This window comes from Mastigoproctus giganteus, chromosome 6, assembly GCF_048544385.1.
Source record: "Mastigoproctus giganteus isolate SK-2022 chromosome 6, ASM4854438v1, whole genome shotgun sequence".
Classification (NCBI taxonomy): domain Eukaryota; kingdom Metazoa; phylum Arthropoda; class Arachnida; order Uropygi; family Thelyphonidae; genus Mastigoproctus; species Mastigoproctus giganteus.
This window is the reverse complement of record NC_143580.1, coordinates 109,666,441-109,690,036: the sequence shown is the minus strand read 5'-3', so window position 1 is coordinate 109,690,036 and position 23,596 is coordinate 109,666,441. Positions and strand designations below refer to the sequence as shown.

At 35.9% G+C, this 23,596-nt stretch overlaps 1 protein-coding gene across 1 annotated transcript in view; it reads right to left on the bottom strand.

Annotated features, from left to right (window-relative positions):
* LOC150084505 (transcription factor 12-like) overlaps window positions 1-23,303 on the bottom strand; it is a 288,229-nt gene extending 264,926 nt beyond the window's left edge. Inside the window, exon 1 of the mRNA XM_090375252.1 lies at window positions 22,976-23,303. Within this exon, the coding sequence (XP_090231378.1) occupies window positions 22,976-23,122 (147 nt within the window). The 5' untranslated portion in view covers window positions 23,123-23,303. The remainder of the gene's footprint in view (window positions 1-22,975) is intronic.
* Window positions 23,304-23,596: the final 293 nt, after the last annotated feature.

Genomic DNA, 23,596 nt, shown 5'->3' with positions numbered 1-23,596 from the left:
AAGATCTTGGGATAATATCGAGATCATTGTCAAGTCATTTAAGAAGTGTGGCATTTCAAATGCCAGAGATGGAACTGAGGACGAGGCAATATATGAAGACAGTGATTCGTCATCAGACACAGATGAAGACAAATTAATGGATGGGAGTTTTGACAGTGATGAGGAGTTGTATGAATTTTATGATAAATAAAACTTGAGTTCAATAACTTTATATAATACATTTTTTTTCAAATTTCGGGCCCCAAAATTAAGGTGCATCTTATACATGGGGAAATACGGTATACAGTGGACACTGCTTATTGTGATCACTTCAGGACACAGCTTAATTGATAACAATAAAAAGAAACAGGAATGCAGCTGTTCAGCGATGTTTACTGATGCAGAGTGGAAATGTACAAAAAAGGCACATTATCTGATTGGGATTTCATAAAAGTAATAACATTATCCATGATTGCAACAAGTGGCATGCACTGTATATATATATGTATACAGAGACACTTGTTCATATCATGTCCTGGACCTTTGATCTAAACAGGCAAAATATCATTCATTTGAAAAGAATATAGTTCATGATACTGACAGGAATTAAATATATTATATATATATTTTTTTGAAATCAGATGCTTGAATAATCTACTTTTTCCCCTGAATTGTACATTCAGCCACTCATTATTCTAATATGGCAGTAGAATGCATACTGATGATTATAAAATGTTTTGTGAAGTGCCACTGTTTGTGTATACTAATCATATTTTAACTACAAACACTAATCTTTTTTTTTTTTTACCTCTATATTTCACAATTCGTTTGATAAAAAAATAACTGAAGGAAGTGATACCAATTAATACTGTACATAAAGCTTATTACTGGGAATAGGAAGTAAAATATAACTGTTATTTTTGATAAAACAAATAATGAATTATGTAAACAATTTACACCAAAATATTAATTTGTTTGTTTAAAATAGTCAACCTAATGTTGACTATTTTAAACAAACTAATATTATTAGTTTGTTTAAAATACAACTTTTTATTACTGTTCAACAACGTTATTGTTCGATGCATGGCACACAGAACATCACTCATATGACTGTTTCAGATCTATAACAATCTGAAACTTAAAGCTCCATCAACCAGTGGCAGTGTTGTGCTTTTGAAGACTTTAAAGCCAGCAGAGGCTGGTTCAAGCACTTCAAAAAAAGGGCAAATATCAAAGTATTGAAAGGCATGGGGAGGCATCAAGTGCTGATAAAAAAGCAGCTGAGAACTTTAAAATCAAATTCCATGAGTTTGTTGATCAGGAGGGTCATCTCCCTCAGCAGGTTTTTAACATTGATGAAACCGGCCTCTTCTGGAAGTCCCAGAATGCCCAGGAGAACGTACATCACTAAGGATGAGGCTAGTTTACCTGGGCATAAGCCTATGAAAGATAAGCTCACTCCCCTGTTGGGTGTCAATACCTCTTGAGATTAAGCTGAAGCCTTTGCTTGTGTATCACTCTAACACCCCCAGAGTATTTAAACGAAAAGTCAACAAAGGCATGGTGAGAGTGTTTTGGCACAGTAACAAGATCACCTGGATATGTCTTCATGAATGGGAGCTTGAAGTTTTCTATCCTTCAGTGAAGAGCTACCTTGAGAAAAATAAGTTTCCTGTGAAGGCACTGCTCCTGCTAGATAATGCACCAGGCCATGATCCCAACCTTGTTCAATATCTTGAGGTACAATTTGACTTTGTTCAAGTCAAATTTTTGCCACCCAACACCACTCCTCTTCAACCAATGGACCAGCAAGTGACTGCAAATTTCAAGAAAATCTACATCACCAAAATGTTCGCAAGTTGCTTTGCAGTGACCTCTGGTGAAAATGCTGTCACCCTCAAAGATTTTTGGAGGTCAAAGTTCAGCATGATGGATTGTGTGAGGGCGAATGTAAATTGTTGGAATGATGTTTCCACCAGGTGCTTAAATTCAGCCTTGAAAAACATCTGGCCTTTAACTATCCATAACAATGACAGATTTGAAGATGATGGCACTTTGATAGCCGACCAGGCTAGCCGGGTGGGTAAAAGTGCCTGCCTGGCAACCCATAGGTCGTGGGTTAGATTCCCGCCTCGGGCGTGGATCAAAGTACTGCAAAAACCTTGGGAGGTGCATTATGGCCACAGAAGCCTATACGCCAACAACTACAAAAAAAAAAAAAAAAAAAAAAAAAAAATGGCACTTTGACATGATATTGTTACTCTTGGTAATTCAATGGGTCTGGATATTGGCAAAGAGGATGTGGAGGACCTTACTGGCACTCATGGACTAACAGCAGAGGAGCTACAAGAGTTGGATAAAACTACAGAGAGTGACACTCAAGAGGAAGAAAAAGACACCCAAAAAGTGTCAGCTGAAGAATTGAAGACTGTCATTTCTTGTTGGGAGCATTTAAGAGAAGTGGTAAAAAAAAAAAAAACACGCCGACATTGAAAGCACTGAACTCATGATGTGCAAAACGGAAGATAAAGTCATTTCTTACTTCAGGAAGCTACAAAAAAGTCGTAAAAAGAAGTACAATTTTGGACAGTTTCTTTGCCAGTAGCAACAAAAGACTGAAAAGACAATGTTGTTTAGTCCCACCACCACTACGCCACCGTTGATTTCATCAGCTCTGCACTTCAAGTCTAAGGTATATGCTAATTTGTTGTTTGTTTTTTTTATTTTAAGATGTTTTATGACTATTTATTAATTTATAAAAAACTAATTTTTAATGTAAAAATGAAGTATAACATGTAAGAAATACCTATTTCATGTGTTTTGTTGGGGAAAAAATTACAGGAAATCAATGTATTATTGGTTTCAACATATTGGGTTTTGTGGAACAAATTACCATCAGATGTTGGGGCCCCACTGTACAGTCAACTTTTCAAAGTGTAATTATTATCAATAAATAAATAAAAATGAGTGGTTTTTAAATAAAGGAAAAAAAGTTATTTAATTCAAGTTGAAATCCATCATTTACAAAGTGTATAAATATAACTATGTTACACAAATTTCTAAAATGGAAACAGCATACGAAAAGGAAGAGAAGAAAAATTTATCATGGCATCATTCATGCTAATAATGGTGTGTAACAGATTTTTCATTAAAACCTGGACTGGAGTATTATGCTGTGTAAAAATGGGGAATAACAAAGTGCAACTGAAGGTGAGGGGGTGGGGAGTTAAAAAAAAAAAGTTAAGAATGGTGCTGCATAATTTTTGAATAGATCCTAAAGTTGGTATTATTGCATAACAGATGCATCTTAGAAAATGAAAGTTATCCAGTATTCGTGTGGTACACCTGTTTCCCCCCTTTTCCTGAATGCAATCAGTGCTGATTGTAATCCTCATATTTGTTGAACTTTACGTGCAAATTAAATGGTATATCTCTCTGAATATATATAAAAAAAAAAAACACCTTTTAACTTATACATCTGTTTTCAGCAACAAATCACTAAAAATTTTTGATTTTATTACAGTAATATTTACAAATATTCAGCAATGTTAATGAAAGACCTGAGATTGATTGATGCTACACGGGGTTTCAAATTTGAGCTGAAACTAGACAAGCTGATGGAGTTTTGCCACTACAGAAATCTTGTAATTTTGCAGAACTGTTTGGCTAAAGTGTATGTACTGCATAGTATGAAACCAAAAGTTGAAACAACTAAAAAATACAATAGAAAAGTAGGGATCTCTCAGAAAATCAGTGCTACAATAAGTTTAGCATAGCCTAGAGCCAACTCTGTCCAGAATTAACTAGTTTTAACTTTTTTGTTCAACAGTTCACTGCATTTAGTTATGACAACTGCCAGGTAGGAGGTTGGGAGCAATTCATCAGCAAAATGAGAATGTGTTTTGGTGGGGCAGAATATGTTGCATTTTTGCAGCACACTTTCAATTTTTTTTTTCAGTGCACTGATTGGGAATGTCTTGTTTATACCAATCTATCAAAATGACAAACAGTACTGTATTTATCAGGAACATATATACAGATTTCTTAGCAGATCTACATTACAATACAATATATATTGAGTTTTGCCAATTACCAGCTAGGAGGCTGGGTACAATTCTTCAGCAACCAAATATTACAACCAAAATTATTACAACAGTATTGCAACCAAAAATCAACAACAATCAAGTATTACAATTCGAATGTGACAATGACCAATAACTGGAATATACTAGGAATGAGGCTACATTGTGTGGCTGTGAATTTCGGAAACTCTTCATAACAGGTTGATTTTTGAAAAATAGTTAAAGTTTTTTTACTTAAACTAAACTGTAGTTAATAAAGTTTGAATTGCTCGTCATGAAAGCTGGCTTACTTTTGTATTATGATAAGTATTTAGAAAGTTACAGCATTAGCTTTCAGATAATCTTTGTTATAGATATTTTGGTAGGTACTTCATAACTTGATCAGTAAATTATAATTTAGGTAATCGTAATAGCCTTTGAAGTGTTCTAAAGTGTAATAAATAAATAGTTAGGATATTCTGTGATTGTAATTAAAAGAAATTATGGATTCATCTAGAAAAGCAAGTCATATCACGCCAAACAACAATATAACTGATGGCAGAATTGCCAGCAGCAGATCTCCTGTGAATTATGGCCTTTTTAGTTACACTCATTATCCTATGCCGAGCTTTCACTAGCTGATGGAGAGACATTTCTTTGCACAAAATTCCAGGAGTGCAATGGATAGCATACTGTCAGCCTCCAGACTGTTGCTCTAAAGCACGAACTTGCTTCCTCAGCAACTCAATAATGAGTTTCACAGGAAGCAAGTTCATACCTTATAGCAAATTCATTCTGAAGGCTCATCAGAGACTCAAATGGCTAATGCTACATCGGATGATGTGCTCCCAAATCCAGCCCCAGAAATGAATCAACTGGTTCAAAATATTTTGGTTCTACAGGAAGGGTAGTCCTAACTGGGGACTCAATTGTTAGGTAGACATTCTCTAAGAAAAACAGACGACACAGAAGTAGAGTATGTCTACCAGGTGCAAAAACTGACATGACAAACAATTTTATCAACTTGTAATGGGACTGGTGGGTGCATGGTAATACATGTAGGGACTAATGATTTAAAGCTTAAGTGAACTGATGAATTTCTTATAAAACTAAAGGTCATGCATTAAAAAATAGATATAACTTTTCTGACTATTTATAAAGCTGTTCTTCGCATTGATCATTAACTACTCTACCAATCTTGATATCATCTGCAAATTTTGACATCATGCCTTTTATCCCTTTGTTGCTGTCACTTAAAAAAATCAAAAAGAATCATGGTCCAAGTACTGGTCCTTGAGAAACCACACTTCTGACAGTCAAATTTGAAGAATAGCCATTAATCACAACAACACTGTCTCCTACCCTGCAGTCATCTTGAAATAGTCCACCTAAGGATTTTCCCTGTGATTCCAATACATTCAAGTTTATACAGTAACCTCTCGTGCAGAACTGTGTAAGCATCGATGATGCGAGGAACTTTATTTCCTACATCCAGGACACCTGACTATCAAAATAGCTAACCAAGTGGGCTAAGGCACCTCCGTAGCCAGGTGGGCAGGAGCAGCAGTGCGTAGCACACTCTTCTTGATTAGACCACGGTTCGAGCCTGCGACCACCAAATACGGATGATGCGGAAAGGTCAGGGAATGACCACCGCATATTCCTGGAGCAATATTGCCTTAGCTGCTAATGCTCCTAAAAACCAAATAACAAACAAGTGGGCTAAACATGATTTTCCCTTTACAAAACCATGCTGTGTTTCCTTCAGAATAACATTTCTATTTAAATGATCCTGCAATGCACTCCTTAATCACTGCCTCCATGATTTTACCTACCACTGAAGCAGGCTGACCACTCAGTAATTACCCACTTGACTCTTAGAGTCCCCTTTATGTATGGCACATCTCCAATCCAAGAGGATAACTCCCTAGTCTAGTGATGACCTCATAATTAACCTCAGTATTTCAACGCACTCTCTTGCCACCTTCCTCAAAATTTCTGGGTATATGCCAGGAACCTTATTCACCTTTAGGCTCAAAAGTTTTTCTAATATTTTCTAATATTCATATGAAATTTCAATAGCACTAATTTCATTATTTCCAGCTTCACTCGTGCAGCTTCTTACCATGAAAAGTCCTTCTGTAAATATCAATTCAGAGTACTTTAATTCATCTACAGCTTCAGCAGGGTTATCTATAACTTTCCTACATCAATTATACAGCATAGGTGCAATCTGATTTGCTCTTTTCTTCTTAGTATTCATGTACGAGAATTAAGGTATCAGACTGCTGTAAAATAAGTGTTATCATAATCTCAGACAAGCATTTGTTATAAAATGCTACTGAGATTAAAGGAGGGCAAAGCTCCAGGGGAAGATGGTATATATTTCAGTTGTAATTAAAAATGCTACATATGAGTGTATCAAACCTCTGAAAATAATCATAATAACATCACTGAACTCTAGAAAGATCCCTTGGACTGGAGAAATGCTAATATCTCCCCAGTTCATTAAGGTTGTGCCAAAGAGGAGGTAGATAACTACAGGTGAGTGAATTTGACTTCAATGGTAGCTAAGATCATTGCGTTCATGGTTAAGAATGCCATTCAGAATCATCTAGACAAGGATGGTCATCCTGACCAATCTGGTAAGTTACTATGATACTATGATGTGGTCATTAAGCACTTAGATGCAGAATGACAATTTTGACATTATATATTTAGACTTTAGTAAAACTTTTGATACATGGTTCATAGAAGGTTGCTATATAAACCGGAAAACTTGGAACTACGAATAAAATCCTATGCTAGAATGAAGGCTGGCGAAAAAAAAGAAAAAGGGTTGTTATACGTGATCACTTTTCAAGGTGGACCACCATAACAAGTAGCATCTGTCTGGAATGTATTAGGCCTCATCCTATTTCTAATTTTCATAAATTAAGCTGACAAGGGTATCCAGGGTAAACTTTCTTTAAATCATCAGCAAATTGAAGTCTGCTGATGATCTGAAGGTGGGAATAACAATGAGCTAGGCCACATTACTTTATTTTTGAAGTGCAACTGATAAGTCTTTTGACTTGAATCAGTTGCATATATGCTGTGGAAAAAAAAAATATGGCAACTAAAGTTTAATACTAAATGTAAGGTTATACATTTGGGAAAAAATCTTGGAATCGTGTATAAGCTAAGACGAAAGGAAGTAAAAGTGGTTCAAGAAGAAAAAGACGTGTTTTTATTCAACGTGACATTAAATTTTCTATATAGGTGGCTAAGAATGCTGTGTCCTGTCTATGATTTATTGGGCCTTTGCTAGTAGGGGAGGACATAATTCCTCTTTACAAGGAAATTATTACACTGTATTTGAAATATTGTACTCACGTCTGGAGACTGTGCCTACAAAAAGAAGACACAGAACTAGCAAAAGTTAAGAGAAGACTGACCAGACTGGTGACAAGTATAAAGCAAGGCAATGCACATATGATGGGCTTAGAGGGTGTGGACAGCAAAGTTTGACAACTAGACACCTCAGGAGATGTAACTGAGGTGTATATAGCTGAGATGGCCAATGGAGATGGACAGATGAAATTCAAGAGTTCGTGGGCAGTAAATGGCTGGCCATTACACAAAACAGAAGGAACTGGAAGGTTGCTGGGGAGGCCTTCATCCTGCAATGGATTGAAAATGACTGATGATAATGATAGCACTAAAGGAATTGAGCAAAATGAATGACAATGGTCTGTTCCCCCCCATGGGAAAGACACGAACTAGGAGACACAAATATAAAATCTCAGGGAATAACAAAAGAATGGATCTTGTGAAGCCATGGGTAGTAGACTGTTGAACACTGGAATATGTTGCCTCTCAACATAGTGGAGGCAGTGAGACTAAAAAAAGTTTAAAGCAGAACTGGATGATTACCTTCTAGGAATGAGAATAATTCAACGAATGACAATTATACAACGTTATATCCCGAACTAGATAGCGTTAGCTTAGTATAGTATATAATATTATCAATTAATCAGTAAATTTATTAATCTTGTTAAACTTCATTGTCAATTAAATTGTACTTTTAATTAAATACATATAACCGACTTAGATTTTACGAACGTAACAAAATTAATTAACACATAACTTGATATGGAACTTATATAAAGAAACTCGAAGATAATACTTGACACTTAAAAAATATATATAGTGCATTGGGATACAAGTTTAGGATTAAAATTTTGTACTGAAATTAATTTTATTGAAATTGAATCTGAATAATGACTCAGACCAGAGCAGCAAAGCAAAAGGCTGAAGCTAAATGGAGTGCTGTGGCTCAGGGGAGAACTGAGGGGAGCAGTTGCCCTCTGAATCACAGCCTTTTAAAATGCACTGCTTGCTTGCTTGATGTTTGTGGAGCAATAGGGTACAGGACTTGATATTGCCAAAGGGTATGTCTTTTTATGCACACGATGTAAGGAGTGTAAGGAAATGAGGCGACAACTCAATGCTGTTATGCGCCTATATGAGATTGAAGGATAGGGTGAATGCCCTCGAAGGATCTAAATTGAGGGGCCCCACAAGCTCTCAGCTGTCCAGATGAAAGCCAGAGCTTCCACTTGATCATTACGCAACACAGCCGCAAACCCCAAGTCAGAATGCGCTGGTCCAACAGGAACTAGTAGTTGTTGGTAACTATTGTCAGGGAAACAGGGAACATGCTACGTAAAGAGGGCAGGTGGAACAGAACCAGGGTATGTCTGCCAAGGGCAAAGGTTGATGACACTGTAGAGCACATATCATCCTTTAAGGGCACAAAGAGTGATATTGTTGTACACGTTGGCACTAATGATATTAAGAGTAGGAGACCGGCAGAATTACTTAACAAGTACAGGTAACTGCTGAAAAAAAAGCCGTGAATTAGGGTTGAATTTGAAAGTGTCTGGAATTCTGCCCAGACACGATAGGAGGGAGTATATGATGAGAGCCTTGTCGATCAATTCAGCCCTGGAAAGATTGTGCAAGGCTCAAGGGGTACAATTTTTTTTCAGCCTGGTCTGTACTTGTTAACAGGAGAGACTGCTTCTACAGGGTTGGGATACACTTAAATAGAAAGGGTGCAAGACAAGAATATTTGCTGATGCTATCGAGGCAGTGTTAGGTGGGTTGGAAAATTGCTAGCTTGTGGGGGGGGGGATACAAGGATTAATAGATTAATAGTAGCCACTGGCAGAGGTGAAAGTGATTCCTGCACTGCTTCTATTGGAATGAACACCAGCCTGGAAAACAAGATGCAGGGTATTTCAGAGACTGCTGGAGTCATTGCGGTACAAGTAAACACATGGGTTGTGTTAGGATAGCTAAGAATAGGAACAGGTGCAGGTATACTTGCATGTACACCAATGCTAGGAGCTTGGTAAATAAATTTGATGAATTTGAGATATTGCTCAGAACATCAAAGGCAGATATTGTTGGGATATCAGAGACGTAGCGTCACACAGATATAAGGAACGCAGAACTGGAATTTGGGGAGTACAATGTGTACAGGAAGGATAAACAAGATAGGAACCGAGGAGGGGTTATGCTATTAGTTAAGAAACACAAAATCCAAGGAAGTGAAGCCAGTCAATATTGCTGGACAGTGCAGTGTCAAGTCAGTTTGGTGTGACATAAGCATTGGAGGTTCAAAACTGAGAGTAGGAGTGTGTTATAGACCTTTTTTTTTTTTTTTTTTTGGTAGTTGTTGGCGCATCGGCTTCTGTGGCCATAATGCACCTCCCAAGGTTTTTCCAGTACTTTGATCCAAGCCCGAGGCGGGATTCGAACATGCGACCTTTGGGTTGCTAGGCAGGCACTTTACCCACCTGGCTAGCCCGGTCGGCTGTTATAGACCTAATGACTCTGATGAGTATAATAAGGAACTGTACAGGGAAATAGAATGGGCCAGTAAATCAGTGAGTCTTATAATGGGGGATTTTAATTTCCCAGATATTGACTGGAATTTGTGGGTTGGTCACTCACACACTAGCAAGGCTTTTGTGGATTTATTGGATGATTGTTTTCTACATCAGCAAGTTCGGGAGGCAACTAGAAGGTTTTTTTTTTTTTTTTTTTTTTGATTTGGTAGTTGTTGGCGCATCGGCTTCTGTGGCCATATTGCACCTCCCAAGGTTTTTGCAGTACTTTGATCCAAGCCCGAGGCGGGAATCGAACCCGCGACCTTTGGGTTGCCGGGCAGGTACTTTACCCACTCGGCTAGTCGGCTGCAACTAGAAGGAGTAATACTCTTGATCTGATTATCAGTAGTGATTACTGATCGGCTGCAACTAGAATGAGTAATACTCTTGATCTGATTATCAGTAGTGATTCTTCATGCATTAAGAATCTGCAGATAAAGGAACCACTAGGTGAGAGCGATAACAGTGTGCTGAAGTGGGATTTACTCAAAAAAGGAACTACTATCAGAGGTAAAGAGAACGGTTTTTGCTTTCATAAAGGTGACTACGGTGGTCTGAGACAGTATTTAAATTCTGTACGGTGGGACCAACTGATGTTACCAACAGCAAATTGAAAATGGGAAGCATTCAAAGAATTTATCTTGAAAGCTCTACATACCAACTAAGAAATATTTTTCAAGGTTTAAGCCTAAATGGATGTCAGATGAACTAATGAGACATGTGGCAGAGAAGAAAAATGCATGGGATACATATAAATTAATGGATGACATGGAAGCCTATGATAGATATAAGCTGGTCTGTAACCAAGTCACAAAGGAGATTAGGCAGGCAAAGGCAGATTATGAGAAATCATTGGCAAAGGATGCAAAGAAAATCAACAAAGAGTTCTTTACCTATGTAAACTCTAGAAGGAAAAGGATGAATCAGTTTGGTCCACTGGATATTGATGGTTCAACTGTTGGTGATCGTGCTCAGAGGGCTAACAAACTAAATGCGTATTTTGCATCTACATTCACCCATGAGGAGTTATTCAGGGAGGGGAATGCCAGAGGTGAGTTAAACCCTGGCAGTGAGCTGGATGATTTTGCAATAACTGAGAGGAAAGTGGAGGAGAAATTGCTGAAGATAAACATAAAAAAGGCACCCGGGGTGGACGGGATCTATCCAGTTATATTAAAGGAGGCAGGAAAGGAAGTAAGCAAACTCTTAGCCATAATTATGAGAGCTTCTTTGGGCTCAGGGAGGTACACATGGACTGGAGATGTGCAAATGTGACCCCAATTCACAAAAGAGTATCAAAGGGCAACACAAGTAATTATAGACCTGTTAGTTTAACTTCTGTTCCAGTAAAATTAATGGAGGCACTGGTTAAAGAAGCACTGCAGGATCATCTAGACAAGACGTCAGTTATAGCTCTGACACAGCATGATTTTGTTAAGGGAAAGTCTTGCCTGACCAATTTGATTGGATACTATGATTTGGTTACAAAGGAACTGGATGCAGGGAATAACTTTGATATCATATATTTGGATCTTAGAAATGCTTTTGATACTGTTGCACCTGGAAGACTGCTGCACAAATTGGAGCAGTGTGGCAATGGAGACAAATTGCTACTATGGATAAAGGGATGGTTGAGTGGGAAAAGACAGAGTGGTAATCAATGGACACTGCTCATCCCAGACTAATGTTATTAGTGGAGTCCCTCAGGGTTCAGTGTTGGGTCCATTGTTGTTTTCTGTATTTATAAATGATATTGATGATGGTATATCAAGCTTAATGTCCAAGTTTGCAGACGATACAAAGGTTGGCAGGGTTGTTAAGAACACTAATGACAGTACGCTGCTGCAACAGGATCTAGAAAAGTTGGTGTCTTGTCAATGATATACAAGAATTTTCTAGTAGGGATAAGGAGGTGATTATCCCCTAATATAAGGCAATGGTCAGGCCACACCTTGAGTACTGTATACAGGTCTGGAGGCCTCATTTTAAGGAGGATGTAGAGCTGTTGGAACGAATACAGAGAAGGGCAACAAAATTAGTGCATGGAACAAGGGGTTGCTCTTATGAAGAAAGGCTTAAATTTTGCAAATTTAAGTGTCTGAAGACTAGGCACCTGTGGGGTGATCTGAGTGAGGTATATAAATCCTTGAATGGCTTCAGCATGCTTAATGCTGATGGAATTCTTCCTCTTGCTCAGAATAATCATTTGAAAGGGCATAATTTCAAATTGAGGAAAGACAGATGTAGGATAGATGTGCGGAAGTTTGCCTTTAGCCAGCAGGTGGTTGGTTGGTGGAACAGACTTCTATCCTTTGTTGTGAAAGTTGATAGCCTAAATAAATTTAAGGCTGAGCTGGACAGGTACTTGGAACGAACGAAGGGGTGAAATGGGAGCATGTTTTTTTTTTTTTTTTTTGGCTGATGCTGCATAAACTTGCTTTCTTGCATAATATGCCTCTACTAATGCTAATAATATGAATATATTGTATTTTACTTGATTTTATTTATTTATTTTTGACTGATGCAGTAAAAGTTTGTTTTCTTGGTTATTTGGCCTTAATAATACTAAGTTATTATTATTTGTTATTTGGTTTTTAGGAGCATTAACAACTAAGGCCATATTGCTCCATATAATACTAAGTGTCTATACCCATCTCCTAAGGGTGGCTTAAAGGATTAAGACAAATTCCAAATTAAGAGCAATGGTTTTTATTGTTTCTATTAGTAACATATCTGATTTTTTTTTTTTTTTTGCTGCAATCAATATTTTTTTGTCAGTCAATATCGCTCTAATAATATGAATTTCACAGTACGTAAAAATTTACAAATGTACTTCATTTTTGTTCATTAAAAAAATAAAAAAGGTCTATTACCGAGTCAAATATACAAAAAAAAATCTGAAATGGAAGAATTGCCATTAATTTGTCTGGCTTTATAATTATGTTACTTTATGCACATTGTTAGATTAGCTAAGTCATTTGCTAATATGTAAGAATTTGACTAGCCAAATTTCAATTAAACAAGATTTCTGCTAAACCAAGCCAGCCATCAAAATACAAAAAATCAAAAATATATAAATAAAGAATTTTACAAGTACTAAATCTGGAAGCAAAAGATGTGACTGACATCAGTCAACAGTTCCACTCTAGGAATTTATACACACACACACACACACACACACACACACACACACACACACACACACACACACACACACACACACACAGGCTGATTCAGGAAGAATAGTAAACATCTTGGGAAGTTATAGTATCAATTATTCTGAGAAAAAAAGTTCATAACTTAAGTTCATATACACATGTGTCCAATTCTCAATGGATATGAAGATACATCTGTTTGAAACTGGCAGGCACAAAGCCATTATGAGAGGTATTAAAGAACGATAAATGACATTGTTTGTATTTGACTTTTTGAATGATACAAAACACAAATAATTGACAATTTTTTTACAGTTCATAATAAAATGTTCAAAAATCCTACCAACAACCTCAATGCACTTTGCAATTCTTGTGGTAATATGATGTAATAGTGGCATTGATACAAGATGCAAAGGCACCTCCACAGCCGGGTGGGCAGGAGCAGCAGTGTATAGCACACACTTCTTGATTAGACAGGGGTTCGAGCCCATGACCACCAAATACGAAGGATGCGGAAAGGTCAGGGAATGACCATCGCATATCCCGGAGCAATATGGCCTTAGTTGCTAATCTCCTAAAAAAATCCAAATAACAAACAAGAAAGCAAGCGTATGAGCTTATGTAGCATCAGTCAAAGAAAAAAAAAATTCACACAACTATTCCCTCTAGAAGTTTGTCCAGTTCCTCCATGAATTAATTTAAGCTATCAACTTCCACAATGACAGATGGAAGTTTGTTCCAGCAATTAACCACCAACTGGATAAAGGCAAATTTCCACACATCTATTCTACAACTATCTTTCCTCAATTTGAATTTATGCCCCTTTAGGTTCAGTAAGATCACCTCGCCAATGCCTAGTCTCCAGCCACTGCAATTTGCAGATCTTAACCCTCTCTTGGTAAGATGACCCTCCATTCTCCTCACCAATCTTGTAACTCTTCTCTGTACAGGCTCAAGTAACTCAACATTCTTCCTAAAATGAGACCTACAGACCTGTACACAGTACTCAAGGCGTGGCCTGACCACTGCCATATACAAAGGGATAATCACCTCTTTTCCACTGCCAGCAAAATTCCTGTATATCATTGACAAAACCCTATGACCTGCTCTTGCAGCCTGTCTGCACTGCTCAGAAAACTTCATATCTGACTGCACAATTATACCCAAGTCTTTTTCATTTTCTACCACCCTAAGTGTAGTACCACACAGTTGGTACATTCCTTTGGGTTTACTTCTACCCATATGCAGTACTTTGCATCTGTCAATGTTAAAACTTCAGTTGCCACTTCACAGCCCATCTGCCCAAATTTTCTAGATCCTGTTGCAGTAGCACACTGCCATTACTGTCCTTAACAACCCTGCCAACCTTTGTATCATCTGCAAACTTGGACATTAAGCCTGATACACCATCATCAATATCATTTATAAATACAGAAAACAACAATGGACCCAATACTGAACCCTGAGGGACTCCACTAATAACATCAGTCCACAAAGAGCAGCATCCATTGATTACCACTCTGCCTTCTCCCACTCCACCACCCTTTTATCCATTGTAGCAACTTACCCTTAATACCATTCTGCTCCAATTTGTACAGTAGTCTTCCATGCACAACAGTGTCAAAAGCTTTCCTGAAATTCGAGTATATGATATCAAAATTATTTTTTGCATCCAGTTCCTTTGTAACCACATCATAGAATCCAATAAAATTTGTCCGACAAGACTCTCCCCTTAACAAACCCATGCTGTGTCTGAATTATTGTTGCAGTCTTGTCTAGATGATCCTGCAATGCATTTTTTTACCAGTGACTCCATTATTTTAACCGGAACAGAAGTTAAACTACTAGTCTGTAATTACTCGTGTCACCCTTCGATCCCACTTTGTGAATTTGGGATACAGTTGCACATCTCCATTCCGTGGGGCTTCCCCTGAGTCCAAGGATGCTCTCATAATTATGGCTAAGGGTTTGCTTAGTTACTTTGCCGCCTCCTTTAATATAACTGGACAGTTTCCATCTACCCAAGGTGCCTTTCTTATGCTTAACTTCCACAATTTCTCTTCCACTTTGCTCTCAGTTATCACAAAATTATTAAGCGCCCTGTTACAGTTTGATAAACTTCTGGCATTTTTCCTTCCTAAACTCCTAATATGTGAATGTAGATGCAAAAGACTCATTCAGTTTGTTTGTTATCTGAGCAGGATCATCAACAGTCGAACCATCGATATCAAGTGGACCAATCTGAGTCATCCCCTTCCTTTTAGAACTTATATAAGTAAAGAAATCCTTGCTGTTTTTCTTAGCATCCTTTGCGAAAGATTTCTCGTAATCTGCTTTTGCTGCCTAATCTCCTTTGTGACTTGATTACAGACTAACTTATATCTGCCATAGGCTTCTGTGTTGCCTGATAATTTATATGCATCCCATGCATATTTCTTCTCTGTCATGAATCTCATTAGTTCATTTGACAACAATTTAGGCCCAAACCTTGAACATTTCTTAATCAGTATGAGAAATCTAGTAGCTTCCATGATTAATTCCTTGAATGCTTCCCACTTAGAATTTGCTGTTGGTAACATCAGTTGGTCCCACTGTACAGAATTTAAAAACTGTCTGAGACCCCTGTCACCTTTACGGAAACCAAAACATGTTTTTCTGAGGTTGTCTTTGCATTCGTTTATGAGGGTAACAGTATCCAAAATGCGAGCATGCAAGTCATCTCTTGTATTCACCTTTTCTTTTTATAGTGCACTTTTCATCCAATCCCACAAACAAAAATCTAATGGACTGAGGTCTGGAAACCTTGGGGGCCAATGAACGGGACCACCGCAGCCTATCCATCATTCATCGAAAGTTCAATTTAGATATTGTATCACCAGATGGGTATAACGTGCAGGAGCTCCGTCATGCTGAAAGTACATACCAATCCTTGTAGTCAAGGAAACATCCTCCAATACTAGTGGAAGTTAGTTTTGCAGAAATGCTAGGTAAATGGGCCCTGTAAGATGATTTTGTAATACAACAGGCCCAAACAACTGATTGTCGATGATACCACACCACACATTTACAGAGAAGTGATGTTGAAAATTTGTGTCTATAATGACATGTGGGTTTTCATCTGACCACCTATGAGAGTTACGGGTGTTGTTAATACCATCATGGGTGAAAGTAGCTTCATCGCTGAACAGTATTAATCGACAATTAGCATCTATCCACCGACAAAATTTCAATCGCTGGGTGTAGTCTCCTGGTTAAAGATGTCGCACCTGCTGTATCTGAAATGGATACAAGCTGTGCTCACGTAATGATTGCCCTTACTCTTATCTGTGGAACACCGATACACAGCAATTCTTTGTGTGCTAATAGGAGGACTACATTTTATAGACTGAATAATGTGTTCTATTTCATTCACATTTTGTTTATTTTCGTGTTGGGAAGAAATAGGAGCACTGGGAACCGTACCAGTCTCATGCAGTTTGGTGTAAACAATAGTAAATGCTCTTGAATTCGGTATTCTGTGGTCGGGAAACCATCAACAGCATTATCTACAAGCAGCAGTAGCACTTTAACCACAAAAACTATAGACAAACACCACATCGGATATTCAGCATGTGTGAAGATTTGCAGCATTCTTAACAAAACAGCTTCAGGTTATAACTGCTTCTTGGTCACATCTGATTATGGGAGCTGTGCGCACCAGTTTCAAACAGCTGTATCTCCGTATCCATTGAGAATTGAACACGTTTATATGAACTTTTTTACTCAGAATAATCGATACTATAACCTAATAATAAAATACTATAACCTAATAAAATCACTATAACCTAATAAAATAAAAGTCACATCACAACCAAAATAATAAAAAAAAAAAAAAAAAAAAACAGAATCTAAACTGATAAACATTAAAAACCAGATCACTAGTGATTTGGGAAGAATGCATATGTGTGTGTGTGTGTGTTGTTTTTTTTTTGTACAAAAGTTAATCCAACACATGCAAACATTACAACAGGACTGTTACTAGTTCTGATGACCCTGATGTGCAAATGTGCTGGAACTTGTATTCTGAAATGACCATTTTAAGATTCAAACTTTTTGAAATGTTTAACATAGCTGCAACACTCTGTTACAGAGCATTGCATACAGCTGCATCTGCACCATATGTTGTTTAACTAAAAAACTTCTAAAAATTATTCTGTATGTGTATTTTTATTGAAGTTATATAATAATAAATACTGTACAGTAATAAATGATTTCAAAACCATTATAAAAAAAAAAAAAAAACAAGAAGTGGGTTTCCATTAGTTATTTTTATTATTATTATCATTAGCTATACTGTGCAAGGAAGCCCGAGGTTTTTGCTGCACCAGCCAAAAGAAAAAAAAAAAATCCTGAGTTACCCAGAGAGAGAGAGAGAGAGAGAGAGTGTGTGAGAGTGTGTCAGAAATAGAAGGGAATCACCAAGAAAGAGAAGAATGATGATATCCAGCTCAGGACCCTGGTTGTACCAAGCCCATACTCACCAGATACGAGCCCCTGGAGTTGAGGGCTCTGTTACACTGGTCAATAGCTAAAATGTTTCGGTAATAAAATTAGTCAACTTCAACTAATATTAAATGTGATAAATACAAACATATCAGTTAAAATGAATTATTAGCTTTAGTTTTGATGATGCGATACTATATGATGATACTATATCCACCCTGAAAACACTCGTTTGCTCGCCAGATTTTCGTTTTTGCTTGATCTTTGAGGAAAGTTGGCCTTGAGGTATAGTTTGTGTAGCAACACTGCAGCCATTAGTTCTGAGCTACATATTTCCTGTCTAGATGCATTAGTCAGTCTGAGCCAGGCATCTGTCCATGCTACAATTGCTGTTTTCGGCTGAGCAACAACTTAATTTAGCATGCCAAAGGTGTGTAAATAGTGCCGATAATTTTTGTGATGAAGTGACATTTTTATCACAGAAGAGTGCCATTACTCCAATAATAAAAAATTATCTGCACTATTTACACATGTGTTCAAATGGTGTAGATAATTACGGAAGGATTTAACGTAGTCAGTCTTTTTAAAATAGAAAATAACCTTGTTGCCTACACTGACAAATGGTTTAACAACTCGCTTAATATTGATCACAACCCTCAAGACTGGAGACTTCACCAATTCTTCTAAACTGAGTTTAAAAGCTGTGTTACTACATAATGACAACATACTGCCATCAATTCCAATAGGCCATACAGTTCTTCTGAAACAATCATAAAATAACATGAAGCTTCTTATTGAATACATCAACTACAAGGAGTACCAATGTCAGATTTGCAGAGACTTAAGTTATTACCATCTTGTTAGATAGGGTGACCACCCATCCCAATTTTCACGGGACAGTCTCTAAAATGCACTTAAGGTCTTATGTCCCAAAACTGGATTGAAATGTCCAGAAATCAACCATATTAACTTTCTCCATAAAATCTAAATGATAACGCTGCTTAGCTGCCACACTCTACAACTATCTGCCCCCCCTCCACCCTGCAAATACTTGTTTGCTCGCCATTGTTACTGATGTTACTACTCTATGTTCACTGGCAGTGAACAAACTAAATTTAACCTTGCTGTAGTTTTAAGCTAGATTTTTCAGGTGTATCTTTTAGTTTAATCCAAACAGCAAATCCAAGCAGAAAAAAAGACTTCCAAATGTTGACTGATTACTCTCATTTGTACTATCTATTACTGTGGGCAAAGCCTACGTGGAGCGAGTTTTCTCAATTATGAACTGCTACTGGAGAAATGAATGTAATAAGAGCTGCATAAACTTAATAAAAAGTGAAAAATGTGGTAAAGATAAATTAAAAAGATACTAATAAGGACTTTTACACATTAGTGCTTAAGAAAAAGGATATCCTCAAAGCAGAAAAGTCAAACAAAAAGTATGTTTTTAAATTCAAATAATGAACCAAACCTCATAAACTGAAAATTTTGTATTTTGATCATTCACAGAACGCACAATACATTTCACTTTTATGTGTATACTAATTTTAGGTGTCAGTATTTTGCTGATTAAATAAAAATATTTTAGTTCTTGTACTATTTTTTTTGTTTTATTAAAAAAAAAAATCCCAATTCTTAGGTTTTAAAGTTCGACATGTAAAATCTTTCAAATAATATGTACTTGGTAATAATAATTACCATGCATAAACTAAAGTTAAACCATTACATTGGCAAAACCTTGTACTATATATTATATTATTGCCATAACCCCTCTCCCCTTATGCCCACTATACCACGGACATTGTTGGAATGTCCCGCAATACAGAAGTACAAGTCATCCTATTGTTAAGAATACAACAGGGAAACAAAGTTTTGCTGTTTTCTTTGTGAAAATGATAGTACAGTCTTCTCATTACACAAGAAAAGGCCTTCAAGGCAATTACTTGATTCAGGGATAAAAAAAAAAAAAAAAAAAAAAACTCCATTATAGTCCACTAGTTTAGCCAAGCAAACTCCTGTTACCTCTGCTACACATAAAATTGAGACTTATGAAACAATTTGTTAAAGCCACATATCAAGATGGACCAGCTTTCAAATACCTCAAGGAAAGATTTCCAAGACTTAGTGAGGTTAAAATAAAGGAAGGCGTGTTAGCTGACCCAGAAATACAGGACCATCTCAAGGACAAACTTTGACCAGATACTGCATGGTGATGAGAAAGCGGTCTGGGAAGCTTTTGAAGTTGTAGCAACAAACTTTCTGGGAAACAACAAAGCAAATAACTATAAACAGCTTGTGAGAAATCTTCTGTCATCACACCATAAACGTCATTCAAATTACAATTTCTTCACTTGCATTTGGATTTTTTCCTAGGCAACTGTGGAGCATTAAGTGAGGAGCATGGCAAGAGATTCCATCTCAACTATGGAGAAGTGATACCAAGGCAAATGAAACTCTGCAAAGCTAGCTGACTATTGCTTGACTGTGACAAGAGATGCCCCAGATGTGGAGTACAAACATGTGAAGGTGGGAAAAATGTGAACCAAGTGATTTTATGTATTTTGCTGATCAATGTGATTTAATATATATTTTTTTTCAATAACTAAAAATTGTATCAATTCTGTTTTAAGCTATTTCAATAAATTCTATTTTAAACTATTTTGTAACTTATATCTTATATTGTTTTTATAATATAACATATCTTATATTGAAAAACTATATCTTCTACTGTTTTTCAATATAAGATATTTTAAAACACAATACGGTGTATGTTCTTTATTTATCCCATTTTAGGCCTATGTAGCGTATTTTATAGAATATATAGCAGGTATTTTCAAATCTTCAGCAAAATAATATTTTTAATGCTGATTTCGCAAATAAACACATGGAAAACAATACAGAAAAAATAACTGCAACAAAAAAAAAATTTTTACTTTGTTCCCAGTGTTATCCAAGCCAGTCTAGCTCACCATAGATAACTGAGGCCCTATATGATGTTAACTGTTAATTCTTCTTGCCTCTTCAGTTAGCTATTATAGCCTGATATGTTTTGATCCAACAGAGAAAATGGTTTTGCTATCTTGTACACATTTATGGATGCTTCTCCTAGAGTCTACTTGCAGATTATAGAAAGTTCATAACAGCTATAAGCCTTCAACAATCAAAAAGCTATGATAAACATCAACAGCTAATCTCAATAAACAACATCCCAGTAATCTCTGAATCTAAAAGAATAGGCTAATATTCATTCATTAATAACCTAAACAAAACAGCATTGTTTTTCAACCATGACTCATTATGAAAGTAGCTGTAATATATAATTAACCTAAAAATTGTTAAAGTAAGGTTACAGTATATTATATTATGTTACCTAAAATAGGTTAAAATATCTCATGGGCAATAATATTAGACCAGTATCACGCAAACTCTGATTTGCAGATGCCCTAGGATCCACAGACCACATAACAAAAAGAGATAAGCTTCCCAAATTATGAAACCTAAGTTTTTAGACCAACTATTTTTTTATTATATTTTTTGCATTTCTGGAAACCAGGATATAAGTGATTATGTATGAAGTGGAATGTATGGTCTTTAAATTTTGAGTAGAAATGAAAATTTAAGAAACCATTATTATATCAGTGCAATAGCTTCACAGGCTGTTAACAAACTGATATTACTGAAAAATATCTTAAAATTACTTTTAATTACGAAGAAAAACTGCATTTCTCACAGTTGTTCATTCTGACAAGAATGGCCTACAATTTGTGCCAATATTAATTTCCATAATACTTAATGTTTGTTAGTTTTAAAATGTTACAATTAGTCTAATATTTTTAGTAATCACCCACCGAAAAATAGTCTCATACACACTTACAAATATGAGAATACTGTTCTCTAAAAAAAAAATAACTATTTGTTTCTCATATTCGAAATTGAAAGTACCTAAATTTTTAATATTAAGAGTTCTTTTAGAATGCAAAATGTCTTTTTTTTCCCTTATCATTTTCCTTTGTCTCAAACAACTTCTGTTGCTTTGAAAACAGTTAAGTGTATTTTAAAAAATTAACTGTTTATGATAAAAAAAAAAAAAAAACAATGCAACTTCAACCTATTTGATAGGAACCTGTAAATGAACCTGTTTGTTACTGGCAAATATAATAGGGCAAACTGTCAATCACATTTACAAAATATTTAACTGCAGTATACTGAATAAACTAAAGAGTTACACTTCTAATGAATTAGCATGACATTTCTATCAGAAATGCTTCAGTGTTTCAGTAGCAATTACTTTCTCCTAGTATCCTAAAAGGCAATCTGTGTTCTATTTGAAGTAATTTGCCCAATTTTTGTGAAACAACATGAGAAAACAGTTTACTTCACCACATGCACACACACATATATATATACACATATATACACACACACACATATATATATATATATATATATACACATATATATACACACACATATATATATATATATATATATACACATATATATACACACACATATATATATATATATATATATACACATATATATACACACACATATATATATATATATATATATATTTTTTTTTTTTTTTTTTAATTGGGATTGAATATAAGTAATTTTTGGCAGTCTCTTCCAAATAATTTATGGCAAGTAATATTTGGCCTAGGCAGCTCTTTCACGAATTTCACGACGAATGCTCTAAAAATAAATAAATAACAATAATCAAACAAGGGAATTAGATGGTGTCGCTTTGGGTGATAAACATAACAGCCATTTCGATTTCTGATATATATTTCTTTACATAAATTCATTCTAGGCTTGTAATACTGGTTTTTGCATATATAAATATTTCTTATAACATGAATGATCAGTTTCAGGACTGTGGATGTTTTAATGCTACAATACAAGGTCACTACCCAGCGTCATAATTTAACAAGTGTATTACTGGACTTAAAACAGCAAAAACAAAGTTAATTCTTTTCAAAATATTTTTTCGATATACTGTTTTCGGACGGCCTATAAACTTCCGTATGTGTTACTAATACCAAATAACAAGATGTCTGTCAAACGACATTCTTAAAAGAACCTGTCTTTAAACCCGAGGGCACAGCATTTCTAGAATAAGCCCAGAAAGTCATCATAATTTTCTATAAGTTGACAAATCTTTGTCATGCATGCATGCCAAGTTCCCACAGAAATATGAATTAATATTATGAAATGTCACGTATTCTTCCAGAAAAGCTGACATCTAAGTTAAACCAAATGAAACGAAGGCAACGGTAACAACGAATTGGTGGATATTACAAACAATGTTTAGTCTGGTTCATAATAAGATATGCAAATGAAACAGTTGTCTTACCTGATAATGATAATGTACTGAACGTGGGAGGCTATCTGAATTATTCGGTTCGTTTGAATTAGCAGCACTGTTTTGTACTTGAGAAAAGTTTACCTGCCTAGATTCCACAGAATTAAGAGACTGGGAGCCATACTCTAAAGTAAACATTACAATAAGGAATGATCAAACCTAACAAAAACGAATAATCAAAAATAACTGAGAGCAAAATGTTAACGCTACTAAGGCGTTAGTTCACATTCAAGTTTCACTTGATGCCTAATGATATTTAAATGTACTCATTTCAATTACACACAACAAATGCTGCCAGTTCGGAAGGCAGCTCTGGGCGAAAGCAGTGTCGCGACTCAGGGTTAAAACATAACAGAAGGTTAACGTGATCCACCAGGTAAAGAAACAAGGGAGGTCACAGTGTTTATACTAGACTTAGGATTTATGCTTGATTCCAATTTTTTATTTGTGTGGAAGTAGTTGGAAAGGAAACATGCTAAAAAAATACCTTCTAAGTTATCTGAATATTAGCATTTATTTACAATATATTATATTTTTTATTCCCGGACCGTAAACATGTTTTTTTTTTTTTTTTACTTGTAAACTCATTAGGAAAAAAAATAGAATAAATAT